The sequence below is a fragment of the Terrapene carolina genome, unplaced genomic scaffold (genome assembly GCF_002925995.2).
Source record: "Terrapene carolina triunguis isolate 2854851 unplaced genomic scaffold, T_m_triunguis-2.0 Scaffold629, whole genome shotgun sequence".
Classification (NCBI taxonomy): domain Eukaryota; kingdom Metazoa; phylum Chordata; order Testudines; family Emydidae; genus Terrapene; species Terrapene triunguis.
Window position 1 is genome coordinate 13,798,821 of NW_020664980.1, and position 12,900 is coordinate 13,811,720.

General features: G+C 51.4%; 1 protein-coding gene across 1 annotated transcript; it reads right to left on the minus strand.

Moving 5' to 3' along the window:
• Positions 1 to 9: 9 nt before the first annotated feature.
• CD74 (CD74 molecule) lies at positions 10 to 11,569 on the minus strand. Its single transcript, XM_024217032.1, has 9 exons — positions 11,364 to 11,569; positions 7,453 to 7,628; positions 6,581 to 6,672; positions 5,587 to 5,649; positions 5,146 to 5,241; positions 4,667 to 4,757; positions 3,136 to 3,324; positions 1,546 to 1,620; positions 10 to 763 (listed from the first exon to the last, which is right to left on the minus strand). The coding sequence occupies exons 1-9, from the start codon at positions 11,447 to 11,449 to the stop codon at positions 750 to 752; spliced, it is 882 nt and encodes a 293-aa protein (XP_024072800.1). The 5' UTR covers positions 11,450 to 11,569; the 3' UTR covers positions 10 to 749.
• Between the last annotated feature and the right edge of the window lie 1,331 nt (positions 11,570 to 12,900).

Sequence of the window (12,900 nt, forward strand, 5' to 3'; positions counted from 1 at the left end):
GCAGGCAGCCACAAACACTTGGTTCTTTTTCTTGGAACAACCAGGCAAGTCTGCACCCGTGGCTGACCATCCCAAGACCATGGTTTGAGAACTCATCCAGACCCTCAGAGCCATATATAAGCGAACATAGGGCCTGATTCTCCTCACATATACTGGTGTAAACCGGACATAACGCCACTGAAGTCAATGGCGCTCCACCGCTGTAAGGGAGGGAAGGATCATGTCCAGAGTATCTAATTAACAATACACTGAGATAATTCAATTGAAATTGACCATGTTTTGGACTGGATCCCCTCTTCCCATTGGACAGTGCTGATGTTACAGGAGCAGTGGTACTGCACACGCCCCATGGCTATTCAGACACCTGTGGTTATACATGCAGCTGCTAATGTGCTCTGATTAGCCAAGAAAGCACTAAGAGCTTTATCCTTCGCCTGCCTTTGATGGCAGTTCAGGGGGGCACGGCATCCTTTCTCCACTAAAAGTCCTAATATTTTGCTGGCTTGCTACAGCACATCTTGGTATAGGGAGAGGCACTGGGTTTGGCGGACAAGGATCTATAATCTACCCATTTGGATCGCCTGCTAAGACGATCAATATTACTCAATGCCTGAACAGAGGCACTCAGCGGCTGCTGCTGTAATTCAGGAAAGCAATTTAAAAGCGTGAGTGAAATAGAGCAAGAATGTGAGCGGTAACTCTGCAAACTGGAGGCAGAGACAGAAGGTGCCAGGCCTCTGCGTCCTCTTCTACTTGGCAGGTTCTAGGAGGGAGAGGGAGAAAAGAGGGAGGAAATTAGATAGACCTGAACCCAGGAAGTGATCCAGCCGGATGCAGTGTGTGTTTCGGTGAAGCAACAATCCAATCATTGCTTTGTTCTGCTCCAATCACCGTCAGGGTGAGGCCAATACAAAGCTCCTCTCCGGCTGGATTGACACGGGTCACGTGAAGTGACGTGACAGGCGAAGACTAGATTTCACTCCCATCCAGAGTCCATACACCTGGCCATGTAGCCACGGGTGCCAGCCTTAAAGCCCCCACACTGCAGCAAGAAAATAAAAATCCAAACGGCACTTTTCCGTGCTGCTCCTGATTCCATTGGATAGGTGGCCTGGGTCTGCGAAGGCCTTTGCCCCCCTGCTTCTGGGATATCCATACTTCTCATCTATCCCCCAGCCCAGATCAACCTGGTGTTATAGCAGGAATGATTTACTACAGGGATGCTGAGCTGCAGACCTGAGTGGGACAAAGCACTTATTTCATTTGAAAGAAATAGCGCTCGCATTAGGTTTAGCTGCCCGTGCTATTTTCCCTGTGTCCTTCATTTGGGCCTCATTAGTTTGAGGGGAGTGTCGAGACACCGAAACACGGCTATAGCCCAGACAGCAAAGGTCCTTCCTTCCTCTCCCTTGCTTATTCCTGATCATCCCTGTGCCACACGGCATCATGTCACCCGGCCACTGGGCCTAGGACTCTAATCAGCCAACTCTCCCCATCCCCTCGCCAAGTCACAGCCCCCAACCCTAGGCTGGCTCAGACTCTCACCTTTCCCAGAATCCAGCTTCAGCAGATCCACACCCGAATACATCAGTTCTTCGGTTTCCAAACCACTCGGAGTAACTGCAGCAAGACACAGCAAGAGATTGGGCATTTTATAGCATGCCTGAGACAGGCACGTCCATCTCGGCTACCAACACACCTAGGACGCTTTGTGCTAGCCTGGATCATCATTACATGCATGTATTCATCAGAACCTGCCCTACACACTGACGTGTGGGCTCTGATTTTCCTGAGTGTCTGATTCACCAAGGAGTTTTAGACACCCCACTTCTGTGTGTGTGTGTCAGGCTAACAGCCGTATTTGGGGTCGCCGCCTTCAGCGGTGGGATGAAAACGGGGAGCTCGGGGATTCGTGGATCGCTTCCCCCGCCTCTGAGAGCAAAGACCCTTCATTTCTTCAGGGAAGGTTCTGTGGGGCACTGGCCGTATGTGGGCCCAGACTGGAGTCTGGACACAGCTGAGATAGTCCTCCTGCTCTGGTTCTCTGAGAGGGGTGCTGGCCAGGCCGGGCTGGGATGGTGACAGCTATCCCCATTTGACTAAGCCAATAAGGGCGGAAGCTTCAGTTCATACATTTTCAGAGTGCTCCATTCAGAAAAGATGGTAGCAACATAAGGGCGCCCAGTAGCAGGGAATCAATGGTCTCCCAGGATATGGGGGAGTGAGAACGCAGCGAAGGGGATAGTTCCCATTCTTCAGCCAACTCTGGGCAGACATAGGTAGTGCAATCTCACCCTCTATCGTTTGTCCATGTCTACGATCCTCCGCCTTATATTTGCTCCTAATAGGCTGCATTTCCTATTGTGTTATCTGGGTTCTTCCCAGTGATGACCTAGGGTCTGATCTTGCCAGGCGCTGAGCACCTGCTGGTTGATGCTGAACACCCAAAACTCCCACAGGGCCAGTTGCTGAGTATTCACAATTCTTCTTGGTTTCCTTTGGAGTTGTGGGTGCTCGGCGTGTCTAAAAAACAGCTCCATTGACTTCCATGACAATTGAACGTGCTCAGGAGTTCGCAGGATCAGGACCCAGTACAGGTGCAGGAGCACGGCAGTGCCCTGAATCCTGTTTCTCAATGAACGCTCTGGGCTGCATTCGACTTTCCCAGACTGATTGATTTACCAGCCAGTCCAATGGCCCCGCATTGACACAACCAGGGCCGGCGCTTCCATTTAGGCGACCTAGGTGGTCGCCTAGGGCACCAGGATTTGGGGGGGGGGGGCATTTTGCCACCCTTGGCGGCAATTCGGCGGCGGGGGGTCCTTCCGCACTCCAAGTCTTTGGTGGCAATTCTGTGGCAGGTCCTTCACTCGCTCCGGGACCCGCTGCCGAAGTGCCCCAAAGACCGGGAGCACGGAAGGACCCCCCCCCACTGCAGAATTGCCGATGACAACCAGGAGCACGGAAGGACCCCCGCCTAGGGCGCCAAAAACCCTGGCGCCGCTCCTGGACACAACGCCCACTGCGCTCATCAGCTTAGCGGAGCTAGAACACACGAGATCATAGGCAGCGTCAAACATGCACATGTGCTCCTCTCCCGTTCCCCTGGCCGGCCAACGTGAAATAAGCTCCTACCAGGGCAGTCCAGCTTTCCACGGGTCTCAGTGCCTTCGATCTTGGTGCCATTTTTGTAGACGCACCAACAGTACCCCGTGCTGGAATAGCACTGCTTGGGAAGATAGTCACCATGTTCGTCACACTGGGGGCGGAACCGACCCGGGTAGACACCACTAAAACTTGATTCCGCCTGGCACTTAGATTGCACTAAAGCAACAAGCACAGGAAATACCCATGAGTATGTTTTATTCTCCCCCCCACCCCGCTGGGGTCTTACCAACATTCTTAAGCCCTGGAGGCTATTCAGCCAATCCAATAGCTTGCTTGCGTGAGCACTGAAGAGGCGGCGGGATACATTGGGCAAAGAACTTCTCCACACTGGGCCGGCCCATTGGCACCACCCCAGGGTGGGAAGGGATAGGGAATACCACTGTGCAAAAATATACTAACTTCACTGGGACAACGGCTTTATCGGGATTACTCCCAGGAAACCCATTTAGCCTCGTGATAACAAAGGGTAACGGCTGCTGCTTAATGGAGACAGCATTAATATAAAGTCTGCTCACGGGGATGCAGCCAACCACTGCTGAGTGACTAAGTGGCTGGGAAATCAAGGCTTGGAGCTCTCCATACTGAAGCAGCTAGATGAGGAAGTGAGAGGCATCTCAGCGAAATCTCCGTTTCACCTTTGGATCCAATACAGGTTGTATGTGATTATAAGGCTTTTCAGGCTTGTTTAAAAGTGGGTTCTTGTCTATCCCCGTAGGATGCTCCCATATGCATCAAATTGCTGGGGGGGGGCCCTTAATCGGGGCACTGGGCCCCTTCCATGAGGATCCCCCATTTGGCTGCAATAATTGGGATTAAAAATGAATTGTTCTTTATAGACACTTCATGTGTGCCCACCAGGGTCAGCCCAGCCTGGAAGTGGAATGAATTTTGCTTCTGTTGTGACGGGGCAGAATTCAAAGCAGCAACCCTTGCGAGGCAAAGAGCCAGTGGGCCAGCCCCACCGGTTTGTGAAGAGCCAGAGTGTCAACCGATCTATTTCCAGGTTTTCTTAAGGCGGCGGCGATTGGCCTAAGGCCTACTCTGCTCCCAGCGCAGGATGCAGCTTTGGAAATCTAGCTGCTAAAAGCTGACTCACAGCACACCCCGCCTCAAGGATTTGGGAAGGCAGTCCCATAGCATCAGGTTTTGTACGGCCTCCAGCAAAGCTCAAACCCTTGTTCCCTGGGATTTTCCCTGACATTCCTCAAAGCAACTCCTCAGGCTGATGGGCCCTGAAGTGCCCCAGTGGGCCAATAGTAGCCGTAACCTGCAGCCTCAAGGATGGGGTGAAGACTACAAGTTTGGCAAAAAATGAGGTTCTCAAAGGGACACAGGAGGACTCTGGGGAAGGAAAAAATCCCTAGTTACCAAAGAGCAGAACCATTCCAAGAGGGTACGTGCTTCCACTGCCCTCCAAGGTGCTCTGAATCTTGGCCAGTGATCTCCTGGGTTGACCATTCCTACCCTAAAGGAGTTTGGTGACCCATAACCCCGATACCTTCATCTGCTGGGATCTCAGTAGGTTGCACAGTTTGTGGGGCTTTGGCCATTTCAAAGAGCAGCCACTTGTGCATCCAGGATTCAAAGGACTGCAAGAGACCAACAAGGGGAAGGAGGTGTTGTTAATAAAATGCACCCAACAAAAACGAATGCCCCAGACAACTGGCATAGCCCCCTTACCCACATCTGATCAGCGTGACCCTGGAGCCCTCCCTGCTTTTGTGCTCTCACGTCTGCAGCACAAAGTCAGGAGCAGGAGAGCTGGGGTCCCTTGTGAACCCCCAGCCTCCCCTGCAATGTAACCATGACAGCAGCCCGGCTGCAGGCTGTGCTTTACCATGCAATGCAGCCATTCTCCCAACAGGAGACCCCCATTCCAGCCCCAGCCCAGTCCAGGCCGTTCCCTGGAACGGGTGCAAAGGAGGAGGTGGAGCTGCAGTTGGTCCACTAGCCAGCTGACCGAGTGAGAGCACTCACCTGCCAGTCTCGGTCTGTCATGGTGTTCTTCAGGTGGTTCAGATTCTCCATCAGGTTGTTCTTTAACTCAGGGAACATCTTGCTGGGGTCTGCCCGCTACAGGAGGACAAAGGGGACAGGACAGCGTTAACAGCAGGCTGACACCTGGGAGCCAGAGAGAACTCACCTGCCACAGTCAAGCCGGCCCCCTGGGAACAAGGGAACACCGAGCCATGAGCCTACACGAATGAGAGCAGCAGATGAAGGGACAGAGAGAGAAACGCAAGGCTGCTCCTAACCCAATGGCTCTTTAATCGTCCATACCCCTCGCCCAAAAGAACCAATAGGCTAATAGGGCTGAAAGGAAGTGGGTCTGTGGAAGTGCCCAACTATACCTGGCTGCTGCAGACAGACCCGTGAGCGTGACAGAGGCAGCCACAGGAACAGAGAGGAGGCTCTTACCAGCAGCAGATGTTTGACTTGATCCGGGGTGCTGTTGCTAAGCTTGGCCGTGTTCTCCAGGGGCTAGAGAGGGGAGAGAGAGAGAGAGAATTGGAGTTGTGATGGTCAGGACGAGGAGCTGAAGAGCCAGAGACTTAAGGCAGATGGCCTGGAGCTGGAATGGGATGGGCAGGACATGTTCAGTCTTGGGGGTTCTTTTTGGCAGACACGGAGTCACTTGGCTACCAGGGAGCCAGGCTGGTGAGGGTGGACGCTGCACCACAAAAACCTTCAGCAGAACTTCTTCTTCACCTCAGGGCAGGCTAATTCCTGGAAATACTGGACCCCACCAGGAAGTGGAACCTTTCTCAAAGCCTGCGAGCCCTGCACAGTCCTGTCTACGGCACACAGAAGAACAGAAGAGCTTTGGGAAATACCAAGCTGACCACCTCCAACCGCTCCCCTTTCCCGGCCCTTTCTCACTCACTGTCCGAGAGGGGCTCAGCACACAAACTCCTCCCTACAAGCTCAGGGGAAAGAGCAAGGCAACTACTCTTATTCTAGGGAGTGAATGGGCCAGGACCTGGGGAATGGGACACAGAACTTTCATCCCTCCGTCACTGGTGTGAATGCAACAGGTCGGAGATGGTGGTCGCCATCCAGGTACTAATGGGTGGGTTTCCGCAGCACTTCGTGTGTGTCGCTCTAGTTGGGAGAAGATCCAAGGACTGAACAGACCTCTAGGAGTTGGGACCCAGTAACCAGCAGCAGAAGACCCAGCCACCGGAGAGAAGCCCAAGCTGCTAGTGAACAGTGCGCATTGCAAGGTGCTGGCTGAGGTCTCAGAGGTGGGATGGCCGGGGCTACTTTCTGCTTCTCTCACTGCTGACCACATAGCACTTACGGCACAAGGCTTAGAAGAAACCACTCAACCATGTTCCCAAACAGGGGACAAAACTGCTGCCAGAGCAGCATTCAAAACTACATGCAGAGGGATCCAGGGGACGTCTCTTACCGTCATGTCCACCTTCGGGGCGAGTGGCAGCTCCCTCATGACCATGGGCATGCTGAACTTGGCCATCCTCAGCTTGGAAGTTGGCTTGGCACCTGCAGAGGAAAGAGAGAGGGAGATGAATGGACCCCCAAAGTCCATTCTGGGCTCAGTGTCTCCATAAGCGGGAGTCGAATCAGCATAAGGGTCCCTGTGTTTTAGCTTCATGGGACTTTATCACCCTCAGCCTGAGCTCAGTGCCTATCCTGCGCTGTTCCCGTGCTGCAATGTCCAGGCTGTTGTTTTTATCATGCTAGTTCCAGCAGAGCTAGTGTGAGTCTATCAGCCCAGGCTGGGAAACATACATGGAGTCACTGACCCTGTGGCCAATGCTCCAGCCAGCCCTGGCAAGACTCCAGCCAGTTTCCCAGGGCCTAGTGTTGGGGGCAGAGGCGATAAATGGTTCCTTGGTAGGTTCCACCCAGAGCTCCAGCACGATGGGCAGGAAGAGCACCACAAGGGCTCCCTCCTCCCACACGCCGCAAATGGATGGAAGGATAAAGCAGCGCCCAGATGGCCTCCATTCTGATCAAAACTCTCACCCGTGCAAGTTTCACTTCCCTCTCTCCACGGGTAGGGGGCGAGGAAGGAAACATGCCGCGAGTCAGTAGGGTAAGGCAGCACGGGAACCACCGTCTCCAGAAGGGGGGCAGGAGCTAGTCTAGATGACTCCAGGAGCCCTGTTAATAGCACGCTCCAGAACTTTCCTCCATCTCTCTGGGGAGCTTGATCTCCACCGGCCAAGAGAGTCAGGGGGGCGCTCTGGGACTGTGAAGTACCCCCAACTGGCCTAGACTTGTGCCCATACAGTGCAATCAGGCTGGGCAATGACTCACTTTGGGGGAGTTTCCTGGTCATGGCCTCCAGCTGCAGATTCTGGGAGGTCTTGGTCAGTTTGCTGATCTGGCCACTCTGCTGATACACGAAGTAGACGGTGACGGCCTGGCCGGCAATCAGCAGGGCCACCAAGATGGAGACAGCAGAGTAAACGGCTCCGCGGCTGCAGTAATTCCTGCAAGGTACAAGACAGAGGGAGGCTAGTGCTCGGCCAACGCCAGCTGCAGCCGCCCGCATCAGCCACACTGCACTGGCACTGTGCGCAGAATATGCTATTCTCCAGGGGTTCTTCTACCACCCTTGGACTGGAGCACCGACCAGCACAGCTTTCAGGAGAGCATTGAGAGTTCGTTCTCTCTCATCCTCTCCCCGGGAGATGGGCATCACGCATGTGCAGTGGAGGGTTTTGTTTTGGTAATTATTTTCGTTAGCGGTAAAACAATTGTTCTCAGGGCGGCCCATCCTCAGTCCGGGCACTGAACTATTCCGCTCTGGCAAGCTCCGGCCCATCTGAAAGCATCCGTCACTCATCCAATGTCCTCCCCACACTAACGCCATGGAGATTTGGGTTAGATCGGACCGATCAGCTACTTCGTCCAAACTAGATGGAAACGGCGTGACTACTGGGACTTCCAACGCTTTCCTTGGGAGACGATTTCACGGGCCAAAAGAGCTCACTGCCGTCATTTGTCATGCTGCGTGGAAATGCAAGAGCTAAGAGCTCTTCTTGCCATGTGAGACCTGGCAGGGGAAGTGAAACAGTTTTCTAAACGGTGGGGGTGGGGGGTGGGGAGGGAGGGCGGTGTATGTGTGTGTGTGTGTGTTTGTTGGGGTAGGAGTGCAGGGGATTGGTTGCTGGAGAAAATAATATCAAACATCTAGGACTGTGAAGAGAACTCTTCCAAGAGGCCACATGGAGTTGAAGAGGTTGTGAAGCAGTACATGGTATACTTTGCGAGCATGTCAGTATAGGGTAGTTTATGTACACAATTGTTAAATGCCTTTTGCCTCCATATTTTGCCCGTTCTCTCAAGGTAGGGCACGATTCAATACCAGCTGAAGGCAATAGTTAAACTCCCATTGATTCCAGTGGGTACTGGATCAGATCCATAGGTACCATCCTCAGCTTGGCATGAGAAAATCCAGATTAGGTTGGGGGAAGGGGAAATGGAGAAAATTGGCCATGTTACTGCTCCTGTTGTTCCCACGGCATGCGTAAGAGAGAGAAGAGTTGTCAAGCATTATAACTGAAAATGTATATGTAATTTGGAGACTCTGGAAAATCAGACTCAAAACTTAACATAAAAGAGTGGACCCCCTGATTCATGGGAACAGCTTTGTTCACGAGGATAAAGGATAATCTAGAGATTACTGGGTGATAAAGAACTATTTGATTGTATAGAAAGACCATTCCTATTTTCGGGTAATGGATAAAGTACCATAATCATACTGCTACACCTCTTCTTGCACTGTATTCATCTCTCCTTTTTCCTGTTCTTTTGTCTTCCATACACATAGATTTACTGATTATAGTTCTTTTGCGAGTTCATTTCACACACTTATAATTTTAGTAGCCTAAACTTTAGGCATTTTTAAAAACCTTAACAAAATATCACTTCTATAAAGAATTTGACATGCTTTTATACCCTCTCCTATTTGCTTTTTCTCCCAGGTGAAAGCACATGGAGCAACTCCACATTATCTGGCGAGGGAAATAATTAGCAGACTAATGGACTGAAAAGCTGTCCTAGGAACAAGAGCATCCCAGCAGGGAGCTTGCTGAACGCTGGAGGAGCAGTGTCCTATTGCAAAAGGCCAGCTCTGTGCTTAGATACGCATGCACAACTCCCACTGAAAGCAGCAGGCCTGGTGCGCATGTATCTGGGGATGGACTCTGCCCAAGTTCCACTTGCTCGACAATTAGAAATTAGTATTAAAGCAGGTTTCAAAAAAGACTCCCAAATGACGTTTCTACCTTGCAACTGATGAGGTCACCCATGAACTGACCTATTAGAAAGAAGCTCCAAAGTTCCACAGACTACCTTTTTTTGCACCCAGCCTTCATTCTTCGCAGGTGTTATTGGAAGGAGGGGGCGGGTGTTTTAGAAAGGCAGCTAGATTGATCAGAGAGGGACCCTCATTTACTAACAAGGTGGCAAGACTTGCAAACTGCTGATGGGCCCAAGCCAATAAGTACTAAAGCGTGCCACAAATATTCCGAGAAGCTTTGCGCTAGACATGCTGTCTCGCTATAGGAGCAGATCCTACAAACTCTCTTACGGAGCAGTCCCATTGGCGTCAATGGAACTACTCACATGAGTACGGGCTACTCAAAGAAGTAAGGGTTTGCAGTAGGGTGACCAGACAGCAAATGTGAAAAATCGGGACAGGGGTGGGGGGTAATAGGAGCCTATATAAGAAAGACCCAAAAATCAGGACTGTCCCTATAAAAATCAGGACATCTGGTCACGCTAGTTTGCAGGATCAGGCCCATCGGTTGGAGAAAACAGAATTTGTGTGTGCGCTGTCTCTGTGGCTGCTACGGCACAGCCACATACACAGTGACATAAAAAGTAAATTCAGCCTGGAGCTGATCCAGGCTTGGTCAAGCAGGTTCCTTCCTGCGTCCTGTGTTACTGTTCTGAGCGTCCTGCAAACCATCCCCTGCCTGGCAGCTCCTGATGTCATGAGACATCTGATTTCTCAGTGGCTGTGTGGTTATCAGGTTGGCTGCTGCCCAATATTGCATTTCCCTGTGCTCAGGGGATGGTTACTGATTTGTACAAATGCAGCGATGTTAGAAAACCCCAGGAGACAGCCCTTCCTTCTCAAAGCCTTTGCACTAGGATCCTATATACTGGTACAAATGCTAGGGACAGTGGGAGATATCTGCCCTCCTCCGGCTGTATCTGCTCAGGAAGTTTGATCCAAGCAATGCTTCAGGCCGAGAGGAATTCCACAAACACTGGATATTAAAGAACAGCATCCCTAGCACCCTGAGCGGAAGATGGGGGCACAAAGTTAAGTTGTATTGTCCAAGCTCCAGGACACTACGCACCTAGAAGATCACATTCTCCAGGGGAGAGTTTCCAGAAAGGGGCAGTCAAGGGTGTTGAATAAAGGCACTCATTTAAAAATATTGCCTGGCTGGGGCTTGATTTACAGGTCAGATCTGTGTCGCCATAGACCCAATTTTCCGTGCGCACACCACAGCCAGGTGGGGTCAAGTCTGCTGCACGGGTGTCTAAGGCACATGCTGCTCAAACAACGAGAAGGGCGTATTTGGTATGCAGAATCACGGCTAAACGGCTCATTGGAACTGGGACGAACAGGGCCGAGCAGGGCACAGATGCCGCCAGCCAAGGGAATAAAATAACTCAAGAGATTTTGCATGATTCCCATGTCGGGCTTTGGTTACCACGGGGCCAGGTCACAAATAGGGCCAAAGATTCCCGAGGGAGTTGTGCAGTGTGGGGCAAGGAATAAAGGGCAAACAGCTTCCCAACCCCCCCTCGTTGGTGGAAAGCCCCTCCTGCAGGGTGGGAGATCCTTGCGCAGATACCACAAGCGGTCACGCAGCTGGGCTTGAACGCTGGGCTTTTTAAAGAGCCCCGTACTCTCCCCCATGTTAAAATAAGGTAACCAGCTGCCCATATCTGAGTTCAGGAGAAAGAAGGGAAATTCAAGTTCAACATTCAAGCCCTGCTTGGGACTCTGGTCAGGTCAACCAGTGAAGAACTCATTTCCCTTGAAACTCCGTCAGCTCACGCTTTCCACTACCAAGATTTAAACGGCCCCTCCATTCCATTAACTGAGCCCACCTTCCTTCTCCTGCTTCCAGAGCCCTCTCCACCTTCCCCTGCCCCCCAAAAAGAAATAAAAGGGGATTGAAAACATAGATGAGGAATACCTCTGTGCTCCAGAGTCTGGGGCCATGACGCCATCAGCAGGTCGCTCCTGGGTGGAGATCAAGTCCCGTCTGTCTTCGTCTTCCATGGTGCCTCTTTCCCTCTAGCTGACTTCTGCTCCGCAGCTGGCGATGTTCTGGGCTCTGCCTGCACCTCGCACCCTCTCTAAGTTGCTGCTGAAAAGGAAACTAGATCCTGTTCCTTTGAACTTTCTTGAAGCACAAAAACTAGGAAGTGAAAGCTACAAAATATCAATAGTTGGAAATACCCCACCAAAGCCTGCCCACCCCCAGGCCAGCCACATAGAACCGTCAGCCAGGGCTATTATTTAAAGTGTGGCATTAGAAATAATCCTATTGGCTACTCAGAGGGCATCACTTGTTCCTAGGCAAACCTTTGAATTCACAGTCCTCATCTTGGAGTTGCATGTAGGGTGACCAGACAGCAAGTGTGAAAAATCGGGATGGGGGTTGGGGGGTAATAGGAGCCTATATAAGAAAAAGACCCAAATATCGGGACAGTCCCTATAAAATCGGGACATCTGGTCACCCTAGTTGCATGAGTGGATGGAACCAGCACAGTGATCGCACTGTCAAATCCCCAATGGATATAAGAGAGACAAGGTGGGTGAAGGAAACTCTTTTACTGGACCAATGTCTGGAGGGGAGAGAGAGAAGCTAGAGCTCTTCTTTGGGTCTGGGAAAGGTGCTCCCGATGTCCCAGCTAAATACAAGGTGGAACAGATTGTTTAGCATATGTTGTAAGAGGCCATTCAGCGTGAAACAGGCAACATTTCCCTCTCCCAGATCAGTTCTGAGGCAAGAGATTTTGCATCGAATCAGGACGAATTGTGAACTCTGCAATATTTAACACAAACGCACCCACACATAATGGCTTAGAGGCAGACTTTGCCTTTTGAGCTACATACTTGGGGCCCTGCACAAGCATCTTAGGGCAGCATTTCACTTTTGGGGCCAGTGTAAACTGGTATCACTCCATTGACTCCAGTGGAGTTCTGCTGTTTCACTAGCTGAGGGCCTGGCCCTTAGCTTTTACATATTTCATCCTACCACTTGCAAAAGGGTTACTGGGGGAAATGTAAATGGATCAGCACTAAGGACACACCCAGTCTCTCCTTAGATCCTGCTCACTTACACGTGATTAGGGTTGGACTAGCCATGCTAGAGGTTTAGTGGAAGAGTTTTTATTTAAAGGGGGGGGAAGGGCTTTTATTTGAAAAGTAATAAGTTACCCTTTGGGCTGACCCCTGCCAGGTTGCTCTCAGCACATGTTCTGTTTGGCTAACGTTTCAGTCTGTCAAGGGTGGGGGGAAATATGTAAAGCAGGTACAAGTGCCTTTTTGCAATTATATCACTTAAAATGGCTTCTTTTCCATACTTCAACTTGCCTGAGATTTCACAAAGCGCTGTGCCTCCAGACCACGACAGAATGTGGCCGGGTTTTGGGACGTGCACAAAGCACCCAGGAGCGCCCCAGACCAGCAATGGAAACAGGTGGGTGCCGAGCGCTTTGGAAAAT